The 20,761-nt window shown below is 40.7% G+C and overlaps 1 protein-coding gene across 1 annotated transcript in view; it reads right to left on the bottom strand.

Annotated features, from left to right (window-relative positions):
* DYNC2H1 (dynein cytoplasmic 2 heavy chain 1) overlaps positions 1 to 20,761 on the bottom strand; it is a 613,609-nt gene that overhangs the window by 490,308 nt on the left and 102,540 nt on the right. The window contains exons 24-29 of the mRNA XM_040339316.1: positions 20,467 to 20,622; positions 15,255 to 15,369; positions 7,918 to 8,088; positions 6,393 to 6,775; positions 1,372 to 1,504; positions 1,163 to 1,280 (exon numbers count right to left, since the gene is read on the bottom strand). Coding sequence (XP_040195250.1) covers positions 1,163 to 1,280; positions 1,372 to 1,504; positions 6,393 to 6,775; positions 7,918 to 8,088; positions 15,255 to 15,369; positions 20,467 to 20,622 — 1,076 coding nt within the window. The remainder of the gene's footprint in view (positions 1 to 1,162; positions 1,281 to 1,371; positions 1,505 to 6,392; positions 6,776 to 7,917; positions 8,089 to 15,254; positions 15,370 to 20,466; positions 20,623 to 20,761) is intronic.

Here is a 20,761-nt window from a genome sequence, read left to right as displayed (position 1 = left end):
ATACCCAAACCCGATCTTGATCCAACAAAGTCCACGACAGCCGAGGCTCTCTCTGCTTTCTCCCTCCTCATTGGCTCAGATACAAGCCAGTAACGGAGCAGGAGGCTGGGCCGTGCTCTAATGTGTTTGTGTTATGGACACACAGAGTGTGGCTCAGAAGCAAGCATGCACAAGTGCCCTCATAGCAAGCAGCTTGCTATAGGGTCACTCAGTAAGGGAGGTGCCAGGAGTGCCAGCGAGGGATGCCAGAAGAGGAGGATTTGGGCTGCAAAACCATTACACAGAGCAGGCAAGTATAACATGTTTGTGATTTAAAAAAAAAAAATAATTGACTTTACAATCACTTTGCATTTATTTATTTATTTTAATCTTTGTTGTAAGGCAATGGTGCACTTCATTGTATATTTATGAAGGACACTTTGGTCTATTTTGCCATTTTACTGCATTCTAACTGGATTTTAAGCCAGGCTTCGGTAATGAAACCATTCTGGGCTTCATGAAACAAATCTGGTTTAACATGTAAAATTCTTAAATAAAAGTAGTTCTATGTCAATGAAAGCTTTTAACGGTTTATGGGAGCTAAAAGTGAAATGTTACTATTCTGTTACTCATGGATATATAAGCAATTGGGGTGTGCACCCCAAAGCTCAAATACACATGACTTTCTCTGCAGCCTCAGCTGCATTGGACAGTGAATGAATAGGAAGTTCTCTGTGCTGAGCAGCTTCCTGTTCATTCACAAACTGAAGCATAATAAACTGTTTACTATACTTCAGTTATGATTGAACACCATGAGTGAGTGTGTTCACTGTGTTCATTTAGAAAGGGAAGGGGCTGATAAATGACATATTGATTAACCCCTTTCCCCACTCTTCATCCTGAAACATCTCCCGCAGCAGCCGGGGGGACAGGAGGGAAGCCAGAAGCACTTCGGTGGGGGGGTGCAACACAGGGGTAAGCCTGGGCTGTAGAGGGAATCCTCACAGAACATTAGTGTGGGCTTAGAGTGTGTCCAGGCACACCTGGCACACCCATGGTCCAGACCTTCATAGCCACCAGCACATATAACCTGAGGTTGGCTGTATCCCCCAATGACCAATAAGATTTTTTTTAAAACAAATCCGTTACTATCAATCGGAATAATATACATGATTAACTTTACCGGCAAAAAGTTTCTTGAGGTGTGACTGGATCACTGTGGGGTTTGTGGACTGGCCCAGTATCTCGAGCAGATCATCATCTCCGATAAAATAAAACCGGGGGAAGGCTGAACGCTTTTCCTGTTAAGGTAAAACAAGGGGCGCATAGTAATGAGAGCATGTTCTGGGATAATATGACACTGTATGTGGGCAAAACACAGGCACGTTATACCTCCAAAAACTCATTCAAGGATTTCTGGCATCTCTGAAGCTGATCCAGGATAGTTATCAAAGAGTTTCTTATTCCAACCCGTGAGGTCAACATTGTCACTCTGTTGTCTCTTTTTATATCTGACATTATAGACCTGTTTATAAAAATAAAACATAATGTAAAATGTTGTGACAAAATAATACAGTATATCTACAGCTTACAAACACCCGGTGTTGAGTTACATAAAGATTCTGCTTCCATATAAAGTGAAGAGGAGAGCTGCAATTTCAGAGCCTCTGTTGAGAATTTTGAGGACAAACTTTTCTATAATGCCTATAGCTACACAGGGGAACAAGGACTTATTTTAACCACTTGCTTACTGGGCACATATACCCCCTTCCTGACCAGAGGACATTTTGCGATTCGGCACTGCGTCGCTTTAACGGACAATTGCGCGGTCGTGCGACGTGGCTCCCAAACAAAATTGACGTCCTTTTTTTCCCACAAATAGAGTTTTCTTTTGGTGGTATTTGATCACCTTTGCGGTTTTTATTTTTTGCGCTATAAACAAAAATAGAGCGACAATTTTGAAAAAAAAAATATTTTTTACTTGTTGCTATAATAAATAGCTCAATTTTTTTTTACATTTTTTTTCCTCAGTCTCGCAATAAGCGACTGGTTTGCGCAAAAGTTTTAGCGCCTACAAAATAGGGGACAGAATTATTATTATTTTTTTTATTATTATTTTTTTTTACTAGTAATGGCGGCGATCTGCGATTTTTATCGGTACAGCGACATTATGGCGGATACATCGGATACTTTTGACACATTTTTGGCACCATTCACATTTATACTGCGATCAGTGCTATAAATATGCACTAATTACTGTATAAATGTGACTGGCATTGAAGGGGTTAACACTAGGGGGTGAGGGAGGGGTTAAATGTGTACCTTAGTGAGTGTTACTAACTGTGGGGGAAGGGGACTGACTGGGGGAGGTGACCGATCTGTGTCCCTATGTACAAGAGACACAGATCGGTCTCCTCTCTCCCTGACAGGATGTGGATCTGTGTGTTTACACACACAGATCCATGTCCTCTCTGTAACCGCCGATCGCGGGAGCCTGACGGGCATCGCGGCCGCCAGGCACGCGCATCGGCATCTCAGTGATGCGGCGGGCACGCGCGCCCCCCAGTGGCCAGGAGGAGCGGAGGCCGTAAAAACACGGCGGCTCAGAGAATTAGAACCACCCTGCGGCCGTATAAAGTCGTACGGCCGTCGGGAAGTGGTTAAAGTACTTTGAATGCTTGTTCAGAATATGGAAATACTTTAGAATTTCACAGTAATTTTAGCAATAAAGTGAGCGTATATAAATATAGTATATTGACATCTGTGATGCTGTTTGGATGTTTTATTTTAAAAGCCTAAAGGTTTAGCGTGGAGCAGTGTGGGATGTACCAACATGGCCTCCACCACCTTCCTTCTGCTGACGTCCAGCTACTTTCAAAATATAACATCCAAACAGCATCACAGATGTCAACAAACAATATTTATTTATATACGCTCACTTTATTACAAAAATTACTGTGAAATTCAAGACTTAGCTGGGTGTAGCAAGATGTCCGCTGCCGTTTCTTCTGACCGCAGGTGTTCTGTCCGATTAGCAAACCTGGTAGCCGCGGAACGAATGCGCAGCTTACGGAACGTCACTTCCGTTACCTAATCAGACGGGTCGCAGATTCTGACGGAACACCGACCTGAGGGATTCCTCCATCTACCTTGAGGGATCTGTTCATTTTTTTTTTTAGTTCAACCCGCTGGCTAAACAAAAAAAAAAACATATTTATCTATAGCCAACTTTTGTGTATGCATACCACTGTGATGAGAGTTTCACATGAAAACCAGCAATAAGCTGGCAGCACATCAAAATGCAGCAATGCTAATCTACACATAAAATATACAGCATACTCTATATAGAATTCATGTATAATGGCTTATTTGAAAGTCACATCGAAATATCTTTATCTTGAGTTATAGAGAGCAAGAAGTGGCAGTATGATCAGGCATAACAAGCTCTGTGGGGACACATAAATCTCAAGTGTCACTATGAATAGTTTACTAATATTAAACAAGGAGGGAAGGCTTTCTTCCTTCATATCACATAAATGACAGCACATATTATTCTTGTTTATTATAGGAAAACCCTCAAGACTAAAAAAAACAGCTAATGCCAACAAAATGTGAAATAAAATATCTTATAAGTGGCATACATAGCACTTATAAAATCAAAGATCCAATAAAGTCACCGTTTTGTATTAATAATATATATATGTATGACAGTCAAATGGCCTATTTGTAACCCTTTTTTTCTATTTAAATATATAAGTCAGCTGCCTAAAGTAAATAACCCCATCAGTAAGGTAGGGATAAGTGCACTTAAAGGGTAACTACACGTTAGTGAGGGGGGGATGGGGGGGACTATCAAATAAAATATATATATATATATATATATATATTATATATATATATATATATATATATATATATCATATACAATTGTGTATATCATATTTGGATAAAATGTTATTAAAAATGACCTTTTCTTTTAAATCTGCATCTGTAATTTTCTGTAAAATGCAATGCAATATGGCTACCTGGAGATTGTTTTGTACCCCCCCACCCCAGAAACATAATTTGCTGCTTGTGCGATTTGCTCCCTGGTTTTACCAGAAGTCTACAATAAGATACAAGTCAGATTTCAGGCATCCCCTGCAACAAAAATATAATTTTTGGTGAGATACTCCCAATAGGAAATCACATCTAAAAGGGATGGAATCCTAGCAACTTTCCTCATTATAGTCCTGCACATGCAGCAGCTTATTGATCATTTTAAAAACCACTCCCATTAGATTCACTTGCCACATGGTCACAGACAAACACACAGAGATTTCTACAGAATAACAAAAAGGTAGGAATATGCAGCAACATTGTTTTTAATCCTTGCAATGTAAATATATCACCAAGAGGGGAATGTTTTTTCTCAACAAAAATGGAGTTACTCTTTAAACAAAAGGCACTCAAGCCCTGTACACACGGCCGGGAATCCCGTCAGAAAAAAAACGTTGTTTTTTCTGACGGGATTACTGGCAAGCTTGCCATTCCAAGCCGTGCATATAGACAGCCATTCAAAAGAACGGCGGTGACGTCATCGACTACGAAGAGCCGGTGCTCGTCACAATCGATGCTGTCGCCGTCATCTTGCTACACCCCACACTAACCTTGTATGCTACCGCGCATGCATCAAAGTCTTATTGAGCATGCGCAGTTTCGTTACAAGGCAGGTAAGCATACAGACGACGACCGGTTTTCTCAGCAGGGAACACTCTGCCGGGAATCCAGATGAGAAAATAGAGAGCTGGGTTCTCTATTTTCCCGTCGGGATTCCCAGCTGTTTTCCTGACTGCTAGGGAGCATACACACGGCCGGGATTCCCGGCCAAATGCTCTCCTGGCAGTTTTCCTGCCGGGAAAACCGGCCGTGTGTATGAGGCTTTACCCCTTTTTTGCTCCCTTCACTGCACTAAACTAGACCACCCTACCTGGATGAATATGTATCAAGACATCTTTAGTGCTCTAGCCTTCCTATGTGGTTCTATAGGGCTGTCTCTTGAAGATGGAGATTCTCAGAACATGGCCCTCTAGAACCATTTGGGAAGTTCTTGTGAAGGTGCAGCCAGAATGCTGAGGATCTGCAGGCTGGATATAAAACCAGTGAAGTCTCTGACTTCTCAGTAAATATGTATAAGCGGATGGGCAAAAGGGATAAGTTCACTTTGTCTGAAAGTGCACTTTTCCTTAAGGGCCCAATAAAAGGATTTTTGTACTCACCGTAAAATCCATTTCTCTGAGTTCATAGACGGACACAGCCTCCATTGACCTTAGGGTTATGCTTCTTCCTACCAGGAGATTCTCCTGGTAGGAAGAAGCATAACCCTAAGGTCAATGAAGGCTGTGTCCGTCTATGAACGAAGGAGAAAAAAGGATTTTTGTACTCACCGTAAAATCCATTTCTCTGAGTTCATAGACGGACACAGCCTTCATCGACCTTAGGGTTATGCTTCTTCCTACCAGGAGAATCTCCTGGTAGGAAGAAGCATAACCCTAAGGTCAATGGAGGCTGTGTCCGTCTATGAACGAAAGAGAAAACATATTTTTGGCATGCTTATGTGTGTTACGACACGCATAATCAAAAAAAGACACATGCACTAATTTTAGCAACAGAGTTCACAACACCACCAGTGCATTGTGAAAGGCCTGTTGGGTCACCATTCAGAATGAATGGAAAAGCAGTGCACCAACACGCATAATGGGCATTGCTGCAAGTTACCGCAATTCAATTTTGTGAATCCAGCCTTGATGCTTTGTAAACCTTGTTTCTAAGCTTGGCTTGGAAATATAAGGCACATGCACTGTATGTGGATACAGAGTCATATTTTCTTGTCAACCCCATCTCAGTGACTGATACAAATAACGACTACAATAGGCACAGAGAATTTACTGAACTGCTATCTGAAATGCTTTAAATATTGGAAAAGAGATGTCCCTTTTTTGCTTTGTTTTTTTTTTGTTTGTTTTTTAAGTGTATGAGATCAAGAATTATGTTTGACAGTGTTGATTTTGAAAACAAATTGGTTTGGGTAGCTATAACTTTAATGTTATATAAAGGGGAGGTAGATGTGTATTACATAATGAATAATTACATTCAGTTTCTCATCAGGACTACAACGTATGCAGAAGTGAGAAGGGACATATATTTTTCAAAGAAGAGTGTATATTGATGAATCATGCATAGAATGATATAGCAGTCACATATGTTTTGTCTTGAGTAGCCTGGCTAAACTGTAGTGATTCGAATTTTAAGCCAAGGTTGATATTGAAATAGCCAATACAGATGGATGTCAGTAAATGTAGCCAAGCATATTTAGAGGTAGATTAGATTTGATTAGATCAGCGTAACATTCTACTGTGCAAAAAGCTATATACCGAAAGTCTTCGTCAACTCTGTTGAAGCGAGCTTCTTCTCTGGGAAGGGCTCCACGACCAAAAATGGGCTCCAGGTAGACCCATTTCCTTTGGATCTGGTTGAGATTTTGAAGATACTCATCCAGTTCTGCCAGTTTCTTCTCCCAAATGGACACTTTATCCTCAAAACTTTTGTAGTAGGGAGAGTCTTTCAAAGATTGGAGAAGACAGCGGTTGTCTCCCACCTGATTGACAATGTCTTTCCAATCTTTAATCAGCTTTATCATATGTTTATGGCTGTCCTCATAATCTGTTAATGTAAACACTGCACCAGTCCCCCATATGTCGAGTTCTCGCAGGGCTTCTCGGATGGTTATTTCTCCTTGGGCTCGGCTATTCAAATCCTAGTAATTTTAAAAATAAATTGTGACAATATGTAAATAAGAAAATAGAAAGAGGAGAAAAAACACAGTCATGTTTAGGACCTGCGTTGATACCAGGTGGGTTTTCTATTCCCATACAAGTCTATGGGAATGTAAAAGCTGCTTATAATGGGTCAAATGCAGGTCAGAAGAAGGCCAACTGCAGGTAAAATGCACCTGTAAATTATTAAAAATAATATCAGAAGAATCTGAATTTGATGCCATCAACATAGGATCTTAGTCATATTCCCCTCAATGCATACAGGTTTGCTATAGATCTCTTATTTGTAACTTTTTGTCTTTCTTACACATAGGTGTGGTACTGTAGTTCCAAATTGTGTAACTACAATAAATTAAGAAATTTCTTAAACTGAATCTATAGTCATTTTAGAGATGCCAACACTTTGTATAATGCCTCAGGAGTCCCAAAACTTGAGATTTTATTTTTATACAAATCTTGCATAGCTCATGCGTTCACAAGTTCAGCCCCGGGCCCTCATGTCCTTCCGCTCTTTGTCACACAACTATAAATGGGCAGCTTCTTTGGTCACTAAGATGGTACATACGAGCCCTGGACCACAGGAGCTGTTGGAGAGCTCCCTGAGTTTCAGAGCTAACTGGGCACTGTACATGCGTGTGTGCACACTTGCTTGTATCTCTAGGTATCTGCGTTTAATATCTGCAACCCAATTACCACACTTAAATAAGGATATCATAAGGAAATGATTCCGGACGGCTGCACTTCCAAAAATCCTTTTATTGAAGCTTCATATGACCAGTGGTTGACAGATGGAGCAGGGGACAAAGGGGTAGATGCGTTATACTCAAATGTTAGCGCTTAGTCATTACCTATTGGAACTAGTCACCCACAATCACCTATATACTGCTCTCATGTGTCATTAGGTTACAGGTGATCTAGCCAATTAAAAACAGTACTCAGCTGGTATCACAAAGAAAACCCTGCTGGGGTACATGGTACATAAACTTATCCTTCTCGTTAGATTTGAGTGTAACAAGTACAAATCTGACAGTGTTTCAAACCGTCCCAATTTAAGCTAAACACAGATGTAAAGTTGCAGTTCAGCACTGACCCAACCACCAAATTCTCTTTATGTTATACTCACTTTGAGTTCTGAAGCTTTTGATATTATCATATCAGATACTTTTAGTAAATCTCCGAACAGCAACTTTTCCAAAGTGGTTCCCTTTGGAAGTCCAAGAAGTCTAAAGAGGTCAAGCCAATGGTCTTGTGACAAGTGCTCGCCACGAACATACTTGAGGACAGGAACCACCATCTGTGAAAAGACCAGCAGAACAATATTTAATCTAACATCCATGCACTTCATTATGTGCCGACAATGAAAATGAAAAACAACAACAACATGTATAGATCTTTATACTTCAGTGTTTGACACAACTTTGTTGCATAATTTTGATGAGACTCAACTGTTGGCATGTAAATGCATCTTACTAGACTTGTTTTTCTTTCCCATCAGCTCTGCAATTAGATCTTTTTAGACTTTTGATGTCCTTGCCCTAATAATGTCTAAAATGTTTCCAGAAGGCTTATCGGCTCATAGTGAATAACACTAAAAACTGCAAAAGAACTTCAAACGAGCTGCAAAAATAAGAAGGCCATATATTGTGCAGAACATGGGAGATTCAGTCTATATAGCCCATTACACTTTGTAAAAACTGAAAGGCGTACCGCAACATGGATGAGGATTGATCTTTTTTTATAATTGGGAGCATATGAAAAATATTTTTCCTTTTCCTAACCTACTTTTCAAACACCTTTTTTATCATTCTTTCAGCAGATGACTAAGAATCGTGCATCAGCAAGGAAGGTGCTGAACAATTCCACCCTCCTATAACCCCCATATGCAGAGGAGCCTTACTTCAACCCCAGAGGCAGCATGCCCAGAAAAAACAGAAGATTGGCTTTCAGTTCCTTGCCTTTTATGAACATAAGTTATACCAAGTCTAACACATGCAAGTCCATTTAAAAAAGGATACTGGTACTCACCATTAAATCCTTTTCTTGGAGTCCACTGAGGGGCACAGGAAGTTTTTTTAATTATAATGCCGCCTACAGAAGGCCTGAGCACTGGAAACCAAAAAACTATAGCCCGACCCAGGATAATGCTTCAGACTACCAGCATGCCTCACTTTTGTAATAAAGCAGTATCAAGAGTAACAAAGCAGTACCAGTAACAGAGGGTGGGGTGGATTTATGTCCTTCAATGGACTCAAAGAAAAATATGTTTTACAGTGATTGCAAAAATCCAGTTCTTTCACATCCACCAAAGACACATGAAATCTTTCACCTTAGGAACGTCAAAAGCAGTCCAGTTGAGGGGTGGGCAATAAACTACACAAGTGCTAACAGGCCCAAGAAAACAGAAAACTGGGGACTATCTGCAACTCAAAGAGCTGCCTGAAGGACCCAACATCCAAAACTGCCATCAGATGAGGCAGCAATATTTATCAGGAAGACTAGACCAAAAGCACTCACAGATCTAGTGGAGTGTGCCTTAAAGGATAAGGGTGGAACCTGATCCGTGAGACCATAAACTTAAATGATGTTCTGTTTGAGCCACCCAGAGATGGAGATGAAAAATAAGCCAGTGCACTATTAGGAGGCCCAGCTGTAAGAATGAGAGGATTCATCCCATGGAGAATCTGCTAGGATGGAAGTTCCAATATGCATACCATGTGAAGTATGACTTCCATGTCTATTAATAGACCCTGCAGGAATTAAGTCTTCATAGTTTTTAACATTGTAGGAAACACAGATTCAGAGATGCCCCCGTCACTCAGAACCTCTCAGAACCTCTCAGAACAGACATTGTTTCAAACAAGTGATAATAAAGCAGAATGTTAAATCAGTCCTTGAGAAAGAATCTGGACAATCTGGTAGAGCCCTAAAGGCGTTCGCCAGGAGTCTTACGTACAACATTCTCCTGGGCCAGTCCAGAGAAATGAGCACCACTGGAATCATATCTATCTTGATCCTGCAAAGTCATCAAAGAATCGACTGATTTTGCTAGGAAGAGATGTCATTGACCTGGAGACAATTCGGTCTAGTTAGTCGTTGAGCCAGCAGGTGAACGTCCAGTGCCGACCCCCAGGCACAGGTCTGAGAACACCTCTGGGTGAAAGGACCACTCCTCCCAGGTCCAGACTTTGCCAGCTGATGAAGTCTGCCTACCAGTTTTCAATGCCTGGGATGAACATGGGAGGACAAGGTTGCAAAACAAAGTTCTGCCCAGGACAGGATTCAAGCTACCTTTCTTGTAGATGCAAGATGGCTGATGTATGTCTTCACTGTGACGCTATCCCGCTGAATCTAGATTTGATGTACATCCATCAGGATAGTCCAATGTTGCAGACAGCCATATCACCCATAGTTTCAGAATGTTGATCAGAAGACAAGACTTCTCTAACAACCAAGTCCCAAACACCAACAAGGTGCCCAGGACTCATACCCAGCCAACAGGCTATGAGGATATTCCAAAAGACAGGAAGGAAAGACTTTCCCAATTTTAGAGACAGATTTCTGTCCAAGCCGATAACCCGCCCTCTGTGTCAAAGCGGTCATTCCAGGGATGTGAATCCCATGATAACAGACTGATGTGGAGGTCTGAATTAAAACTGGGAAAACAAGGCTGCCTATAAAGGAGGCTACAATCAGACCCAAGACTCCTATGCAAATTTGAAGAGTACATTGGCTCTTAGACTGGAGAGTATGAATGTAAGATTGGAGAGTCTGAATATTTCCAGGAAAATAAACAAACATTCTAACCTGCACTGTGTCCAGGACTAAACCAAGATACTCCAAATGATAAATCGGTTTCAGCAATGATGTCTAAAGGTTTAAGATCCATCCGAACCACCATATTGTCTGGATGGTCAAAGTCACATAGTCCGAAAAAGCCTGCTTTGACTGCTTCCTCAACTACATCTAGGGGGGAATTCGTTCATCTATCTTGTTAGAAAATGCAGATGCACTGGCAAGATTGGGACATGCAAGTACGCATTATCGATTTCTACTAAAGCTAGAAATTCTCCCTAGTCAAGGGAGGCAATGACAGATCTGGATGAACTCAAATGAAGACATTCACTGCTTTTAAATCCAAGATGGCAGATGCTCACTTTGGGTTTGGGGACAGTGAACATGATGGGGTAAAACCCAACAAATGTTTTGCCACAGGACCTAGGGCAATGACATCTTGATCCAGAAGACTTCAGAGGTTTTGATAGAGATCTGCTAATCTTTTGAGCGACACTGAAAGGTTGGAGGTGAGAAATCAAAGTGAAACTCCAGCTTATAGCCCTTGAAGATCACCTCCAGCACCCAGGTGTCTGAGATGTAAGCAGTTCAAGCATCCACAAGGATTAATAGACACCATTTTACCCTCTGGAAAGTAGGGATGCACCTTCATGCAGAAAAAGGTTTGCCCCTTAACCTTTGACCTTTCAGGTGGAAGTGGATATGGATGGCGTGAGCATGGAGAAACAAAGCAGATGTAGCTTAACCGATACAGGAAAATACTTTGCAGTCTGTTTCCCGGGCTTCTTCAGCTGATGGGTACTCTTGCCACCAGTAGCTTCCTTGATAATGGTATCCAGAGTAGATCCAAAGAGACGCTTCTTAGACGCGAGTTCCAAAAAATTTAAAGCTACAACCATTTTCAATAAACATACTATAACCAAGGGATCAACCACAGGAGAGGGCTTCAATCTGTTATCGGTTGGACAAGCACATGCTCCACCAGTGTTCACTTTGTTAAGATACAATACCCTGTATTTACAGTGTAGGTAGCCTACTTTTTGGTCCTCTTCAAATTATGTACAAGGATAATAAGCACTTGGCAGGTGTTTCCAATCTCCATAGATGAAAACCTGGAAAAGCAGGTGAACTAAAAACAATATTTGTGGTCCAAGGGCTCTAAAGGCCCAAGATGAAGGTGAAAGACAGCCAATCTCCCTCAATGGACAAGAAAGAAAAATGTTTAAAAATCCTTTTAATTGAAGTACTCTTAAGTACTCTTAATTATGATGCCTTTTTTTCTAGAGCTAAATTACACATGATGTACTGACAAACATTCCCAAGTCTAACATTTTTGAAGAACTTCGTCAACTTAACTTTGAAGGTATTTATAAACTTAAAATAAACATTCAGTTGTGCTCATAAGTTTACATACCCTGGCAGAATTTATGATTTCTTTACACATTCTTCAGAGAATATTAAATAACACAAAAATCTTTTCTTACACTCGTGGTTAGTGTTTGGCTGAAGCCACTTATTATCTATCAACTGTGTTTACTCTTTTTAAATCATAATCACCACAGACACTACCCAAATGACCCTGATCAAAAGTTTACATACCCGAGTTCTTAATACTATGTATTGTACCCTTTAACATCAATGACAGCTTGAGGTCTTTTGTGGTATTTGTGGATGAGGCTCTTTATCTTCTCAGATGGTAAAGCTGCCCATTCCTCTTGGCAAAAAGCCTCCAGTTCCTGTAAATTCTTGGGCTGTCATGCATGAACTGCACGTTTGAGATCTCCCCAGATCTCCCCACGTTTGAGATCTCCCCAGAGTGGCTCAATGAAATTGATGTCAGGAGACTGAGATAACCACTCCAGAACCTTTACTTTATTCTGCTGTAGCCAATGACAGGTCGACTTGGCCTTGTGTTTTGATTCATTGTCAAGTGGGAATGTCCAAGTACGTCCCATGCACAGCTTCCTGACTGATAAATGCAAATGTTCCTCCAGTATTTTTTGATAACATACTGCATTCATCTTGCCAACAATTTTGATCAAATATCCTGTGCCTTTGTAGCTCACACATCCCCATCAGTGATCCACCTCTGTACCTTTCATCATAGGCCTTGTTGACTCCTCTCCAAATGTAGAATTTATGATTGTGGCCAAAAAGCTACATTTTGGTCTCATCACTCCAAATGACTTTGTGCCAGAAGGTTTGAGGCTTGTCTCTGTGCTGTTTGGCGTATTGTAAGCGGGATACTTTGTGGCATTTGAATAGTAATGGCTTTCTTCAGGCAACTTGACCATGAAGCCCATTTTTCTACAAGTGCCTCCTTATTGTGCATCTTGAAACAGCCACACAACATGTTTTCAGAGAGTCCTGTATTTCACCTGAAGTTATTTGTGGATTTGTCTGTGCATCCCGAACAATTTTCCTGGCAGTTGTGGCTGAAATTTTAGTTGGTCTACCTGACCGTGGTTTGGTTTCAACAGAACCCCTGATTTTCCACACTGAACACTGCCGATTGGCATTTTCAATTCCTTGGATATCTTTTTATATCCCTTTTCTGTGTTATAAAGTTCAACTACCTTTTCCCGCAGATCCTTTGACAATTATTTTGCTTTCCCCATGACTCAGAATCCAGAAATGTCAGTGCAGCACTGGATGAAAGATGCAAGGGTCTGTCAGGAGTCCATCGACCTTGTATACACACACACACAAATTACAAGCAAACAGATCACAGGTGAGGATGGTTACCTTTTAATAGCCATTCAAACCCTTTTGTGTCAACATGTGTGCATGTTATCAGGTCAAAATCACCAGGGTATGTACACTTGATCAGGGTAATTTGGGTAGTTTCTGTTGTCATTATGATTTAGAAAGAGAAAACACAGCTGATTGATAATAAATGGCTTCAGCCAAACACTAACCATGAGTGAAATAAATTTTTTACGTTATCATTTATATTCTCTGAAAAATGGCCATGAAATCATAAATTCTGCTAGGGTATGTAAACTTATGAGCACAACTATATATACTGTAGTTTACAAGAAACCATTTTTTTTATAAAACTTGGGCTGTAATGAAATGATAGATGGACTGACACAAGGTACAAACACTAGTGCATAATTGTGCCTGATTATTTAACTGAACTGATGACATTGTTCCAATTGGAACTCAAAACATAATACAATGAAAGACACTGCACCCTGGCTGCAATTTGCCCAAAAGGCTCTAGCTGCATGAAGGTTTTTTGCCTACCTAGTGTCTTGAACAAAAAAATACTGGTAGGTATCTGCCTGAACTTACCCTACTGCATACAGTGGGGTAGATTCACATAGACTTACGACGGGCATATCAGTAGATACGCCGTCGTAAGTCCGAATCACCACCGTCGCAACTTTAATCGTATGCTCAAACTGAGATACGCTTAAATGTTGCTAAGATACGACCGGCGTAAGTCTGCTACGCTGTCGTATCTTAACTGCATATTTACGCTGGCCGCTAGGGGCGTGTACGCTGATTTATGCCAAGAATATGTAAATCAGCTAGATACGCCGATTCACGAACATACGCCCGGCTGTCGCAGTAAAGATAAGCCGTTTACGTAAGGGGTTTTCAGGCGTAAAGATAAACCACCAAAAACATGACGTAGCCAATGTTAAGTATGGCCGTCGTTCCCGCGTCGAAATTTGAAAATTTTACGTCGTTTGCGTAACTCGTCCGTGAATGGGGCTGGCCGTAATTTACGTTCACGTCGAAAGCATGACGATTTGCCGACGTCATTTGGAGCATGTGCACTGGGATACGTCCATGGACGGCGCATGCGCTGTTCATTAAAAACGTCAAATACGTGGGGTCACTAGTATTTTACATAGAACACGCCCCCAACCAGCCTATTTTGAATTAGGCGGGCTTACGCCGGCCCAGTTACACTGCGCCGCCGTAAGTTTCAGCGCAAGTTCTATGTGAATACAGGACTTGCTGCTCAAACTTACGGTGGCGTAGTGTATCTGAGATACGCTACGCCCGCCTAATTCTACCTGAATCTAGCCCAGTATGTGTGTCTGTATACCTATATGATTATCAGACTGTTAATGCCTTCAGAGCACAGAATGATGTAAGAGGTCAGGTGTTCCATGTAAAATGCTACAGTATATATTCATTTACACAGAAAATCTTTAGGATTCTAAAGAAAGCCAATAGATGTACAGTATATACATTTTTGGTTAAAGGCAGCAAAAAAAATAAAAAATGTAAAGTGAAAATTCTGTGATGGAACAGGATATTGCTAAACTTTAATGTTGGCTGACTAGTGGCAAACAATGATTCTTCCAAAGTTTTCCACATTAACACACATTTATTGTATTCTAGGGAATGTAAAAATATTACATAAATGTACCACATTTTTCTGCTCTCAGTAAAAAATTAAAATATGCTCACTACACCTTTAAATTTGTCTCTATGTTGATGTTCAGTAACTTTAAGAAAACATCTGAACCCATTTCAACCACCAAACTACCCTAATAATGACTCTAGTTCCCTTAATCCAAAAGTAATTACACACTTACAATACAATTAGATTCCAATACAAACTACACTCAGAAAAGAGCCATCTGCTGCTCTCTACAGATCTCAGCAGGCTGGATAGAAAAGACTTCAAAATCCCACATGACATACCTTGTATTTGTCAATTTCTGCCTGTAACTTCACAGACATGGTAGTGTGCTCCTCCATTTTCCTCAGTCTGTCATGCCAAGACAGCAAAAACTCCTCAAAGCTGTAATATTTGCTCCTGGGAATGAAACAGATGGTTGGAATGGTCCGACTTCCATTAGAACAAAGAACAACTGTGCTCCAATTAAAAAGCAGAACTCAACTCAAATTAAGAAATTGCTGACATCAATAAATATATCTCAATTGCCATTTTCAGTGTCGGTTGAGCCGTTTTGGGCTTGGTGGGTAATCAGAATTGTCTGATCCACAACAGAAAAATTCTTGGTTCATGTAAACTGATCATGGAGTATAATGCACTTCCAGCCACCATGATGGCTTAAGTTGTGCTAGGAGAATTGCTAAGGATTTTTTTGGTTTTCCCTGCTTAAAATCAATGAACCGAAATCTGTAAAATGACTGCTTACAAGAAAAAGAGTCACATTAAAGGCCCAGTCTAGGGAACAATCCTGGCAACTGTAGAATGTGAAAACCTTTACTGATAGTATTCTGTATATGAATTCCTCTTTTTCTCCATTTTAGAGACTTGTATTTATAATTTTTCTCCCCTATTCACACCCAAGCCAAGCTGTCCAAAATCCTACTGCATTAACATAAAAAATGTTAAACTGAGGTAGGCTTTCATTTGTTACTTAAATCCTATTTAAATCTACATGTCCATCTAAAACCACCCTGTCCACTACTGCTATTTCACCATAGAACTGAACAGCATCGTCACCTTTTTCAAGGAGAAGGTATTGAATCTACCGGCAGGATCAACAGGTAATAAAACTATGTTACAGGGGAGACCCAGAAAAACAACAACTGCTGTGGTAAAGATGACATTTATTCTGTTTACATTTTGATTTCCCCTGTTCTTCTCATCTATACCCCCCCCCCCCCATACTAAATACTTTTTCGAGGCCGGGTTCACACTTAATTCGGATGTGGCTCACAGCAGGGGTCCAGTGCATCCCTGTTTTCCGTTTCAGGGACAAATCGGGCACAAATTTTTGCCTGAATTTGAACCTCAAACATAGCCAAAGACGCACAGGACACCTGTGCAATACGCGCCAAAGCCACCCTGGGGATGTTTGGACCGGCACCATTGAGAGACGGTCACAGTCTCCTGTCATGAAAATTGGATGCAGTGAAAAACCGCATCCAATTCGAATAAATGTGAAACAGCCTAAATGAAACCTGTTTTTATTACATGCCTTATTTTAGAGCCAGTGATGTCATCACAGGGTCTCTGAACCTTTCTATTCAAATCACGTAGATCATGGCTGGTGGGACAGGCCAATAGGGACTTGTACAAAGCTTCCTGAAACATTCCAGCACCTTGCCCTAAACATTCAGGTAATACTGCTGCCTACAGGAGGATTGGACACTTACTGGCAAACAAAAAATAGGAAGGTTAGCCCAGGGTATAACCCCCCCAATGAGAATAGAGCACTAGAAGAGGCTTCTAACTGCTCATCAGTTGGGTCTTAAAAAACAGGTGTATCTTCTGCAGGTGGATCCTCTACTGGTATGGTAATGTACTTTTTAAGGCAAGACATGACCTGATCTAACATGGGAATGGACCATTTCTGAACAAAATCCCCACAAAAAAGATACAAAGCCAGTAAGCATCTAAGAGGATGTTTTCAATCTCCATGGAGAAACAGCTGAAAAAAGTGGGTGCAAGAGGAACATCTTTGTAGCTATAGGAGTCTTAAATGATTAAATGACTCAAGACTTGAAGCAGTACTGGTGTACTGGTAGAAGCAACAGGCTGATCCAATGTCTCTGTGGGATCAACAGGTCAATGTTTCATGTGCCTCTGTGACCAGGAGCATCAGAAGATACTTCCTCTGCACTGCATGACAGGTAAGAAAGCGCAAAGTGACACTCTGTTTTTATGGTATGTGTGTTAGTAATGTGTGTATACATTTTTTTTGTGATTTTATGGCTTTTAATAAATAGCTGATATTTTAGTAATTGTGTATGAGTGGCCACAACAACAAAAATTCTAAATATTTGGTATGCAACAAATTAGGAAGGTTTTTGTATTGGTTAGGGAAAGTAAATTACATTTTTTAATATAGTAATTGCATTTGGTACTTGTTTAGACTGTCATACAAAAGCCTTTAGTTGTACTTTAGCTCATTATATGAACAAACTGGCAGTTTGAAACTGGAAAGGGCTATATAGCTAATAAAACGTGGTCTGGAAAAGGGCCCACAAGGAACCCAGTTCCCAAAGGTCACTTTCAAGCTAAATCACACAACATCTAGTCAGCAGGTCCATCTGCAATGTCCAGGCAGAGGATAACGGCACCAGATAGCTGCCAAGGGGAAGCCTTGGAAGCAATGTAGAGAAGAAACAAGTACTAGCAAATACTGTATTTATTGGCGTATAACACTCACTTTTCTACCCTGAAAATAGAGGGTAAGCTGTGCCTGCGTGTTATACGCAGGAAACTGTGAAAAGTTGTTTTCCTTTAAACTTCCCTCTTTATTATTATTATTATTATTATACAGGATTTATATAGCACCAACAGTTTGCGCAGCGCTTTACATCTTAAAGTTAAATACGGTAAGTTAGGATTTAACCACTTGAGACCTGCGCTATTGACAAAAGACGTCAACAGCGTGGCTCTCAGGTGCCAACTGGACGTCATTTCAAGTGCATTACCCGCGCACGCCTCTGGGGGGCGCACAGCGGGTAAACACTATCCCTGCGCATCGCTAGGGAGCCGATGCGTGTACCTGGCGGCCGCGATGTCCGCCGGGTACACGCAATCGTCGGTAACACAGCATATGGGATATTTATTATAGCAACAAGTAAAAAATATATATATTTTTTTTTTTTAATTGTCGTTCTTTTTTTGTTTATAGCGCAAAAAATAAAAACCGCAGAGGTGATCAAATACCACCAAAATAAAGCTCTATTTGTGGGGAAAAAAGGACGTCAATTTTGTTTGGGAGCCACGTCGCACGACCGCGCAAATGTCAGTTAAAGCGACGCAGTGCCGGAAGCTGAAATTTCGCCTGGGCACGAAGGGGGTTTATGTGCCCAGTAAGCAAGTGGTTAATATCTAGGACCTTCTCTGCCTCTTCCAAGAAGACCAGTGTCTCAGATTCAGGCCCTTCTTTCGCTTTAATCTGATAGACAAAATAATCAACTGCTACAATGAGCGGTCTTATATTTTTAGGGGTGCATGGCCCAGAGGTACTTTTACAGTGGCTATAAATAGTCTACACACCCCTGTTAAAATGTCAGGTTTCTGTGATGTAAAAAAAAAATTAGACAAAGATAAATCATTTCAGAACTTTTTTCTCAGCCCTCTTTAGCTCAACCCACAGATTTTCAATCGGATCCAGGTCTAGGCTCTGGCTGAGCCATTCCAAAACTTAAAACATGTTCTAGTGAAGCCCTTTCTTTTGTCGATTTGGATGTATGCTTTGGGTCATTGACATACTGAAAGATAACGTTTCTCTTCATGTTCAGTTTTCTAGCAGAAGCCTGAAGGTTTTGTGTGTCAGAGCTGGGCTCAGCCCTTCCTTCTCTGAGTTGGCCGCTCAGCTGCCAGTTAATTGCTAGCTCCCATCTCTCCACAGTGACTTACCTGTTGACGATTTCCTGCTCGTCAGCTCTGCTTACTTAAGCCATCCAGCCCAGATGATCCCTGCCTTCGCCTGGTCAACATCACAGAGACTTTCTCCTGCGTTCCTTTTAAAGGTTTGCTTGGCTGTCGTTCCTTCTGGCTCCAGATCCTGCTTGCTGTTTCACTATGCCGATTCCTGGCTTCCTGACATTCTGGCTTGTCTGACTATCTGTTCCGGCTACCGAACTTTGGCTGTTTTGACTACGTTTGTTCCATTTACTTTTATTACTAAACAAGTGTGATTTAACTGGGTATGGTGTTCTTTTGCGCAGTGTGGTTTTTGCACCAAACATATCTTTTGAAATTATGGCCAAAAAGTTCAACCTTGGTTTTATCAGACCATAACACATTTCGCACATGCTTTTGGGAGACTTCAAATGTGTTTTTGAGAAATTTAGCCAGGCTTGCCACTCTATCCCATAGCCCAGACATATGAAGAATGAGTGAGATTGTTGTCACATGTACCACACAGCCAGTACTTGCCAGATATTCCTGCAGCTCCTTTAATGTTGCTGTAGGCCTCTTGGCAGCCTCCCTGACCAGTTTTCTTCTCATCAATTTTGGAGGGAAGTCCAGTTCTTGGTAATGTCACTGTTGTGCCATATTTTCTCCAATTGATGGTGACTGTCTTCACTGTGTTCCATGGTATATCTAATGCCTTGGAAATTCTTTTGTACCCTTCTTCTGACTGATACCTTTTAAAAAGGAAATCCCTCTGATGCTTTGGACGCTCTCTGCAGACTATGGCTTTTGCTGTTGGATGCGACTAAAAAAATGTCAGTGAAGACCTACTAGAACAGCTGAACTTAATTTGGAGTTAGTTTAGAAGCACTTTAAAAGATGACAGGTGTGTACTGACTCCTATTTAACATGAGTTTGAATGTGATTACTTAATTCTGAAAGCAGCTGTATCCCCAGTTATACGAGGGTATGCAACCACATCATTTTTTTATCCCCCCCCCCCCACCCTATAGATTTCAGTTTGTTTTTTTATTGAGTTGTACAGTTTATAGGTCACATTAAAGGTGGGAAAAGTTCTGAAATTATTGTCTCTTTTTTTAAATCACAGAAACCTGACTTTCTATATCCATTGTGAATATCGGGCTTCTAATTACTTTCTTAATCACTTAATTACTTAATCACGTCAATTACTTTCTTCAAATGCTGCACAATATCATGATATTAAATTGGATATTTAACAAAGAGGAACGTCTATAGTAAGCTACCTTATTTGGATTTATACCAGTTTCTGAAACCAATCATGTTGGCAGCAGTATACTCCCCTTTGGTAATTGAATACCGTCTGAACAAATGTATTATACAAGTTGGTCCCTAAAAGAACAGAAGAATGTATCTGCTTTGTGCTGCAAACGTATATATAGGAATAACATCCAGGAATCCAGTTTGACTAGCCTGGTTTTAAGGTCCTGGATCTGATGGGTTCAGTTTAAAATTTTACAAAATGCTATGGAAAAGAAATTGTACCATTTTAGGTGATTATTGGGTTGCTTTAAGCAGCTAGTGTACCTGAAAGAGATCCAGTCTTCCCTTGCCTTCTCATTAAATACTTGATAGAACTCTTCATACAGAGACCAGGTTTTCATGCAGCCATCAATATCAAGCCGTATCTCCTCTGCTATGGCGAAGTCTGGAGCCTCCAGTTCAAAGTGCACACAGTCATCACTGGAGGTGTGAAGTGATAGGATTAAAAATTATGAGAAGATTGTTTGCCACACAGCCAAACAGTAGAAATTTCATATCTTTTGAAACACATTTCTTAAAATCTCATTCAGCCTAAGTTCACACTGGATGAGCTGCGATG

Source organism: Rana temporaria, chromosome 2, assembly GCF_905171775.1.
Source record: "Rana temporaria chromosome 2, aRanTem1.1, whole genome shotgun sequence".
NCBI classification, from domain to species: Eukaryota; Metazoa; Chordata; class Amphibia; order Anura; family Ranidae; genus Rana; species Rana temporaria.
The sequence above is the reverse complement of the archived record's forward strand: the minus strand, read 5'-3'. Positions and strand labels throughout refer to the sequence as shown.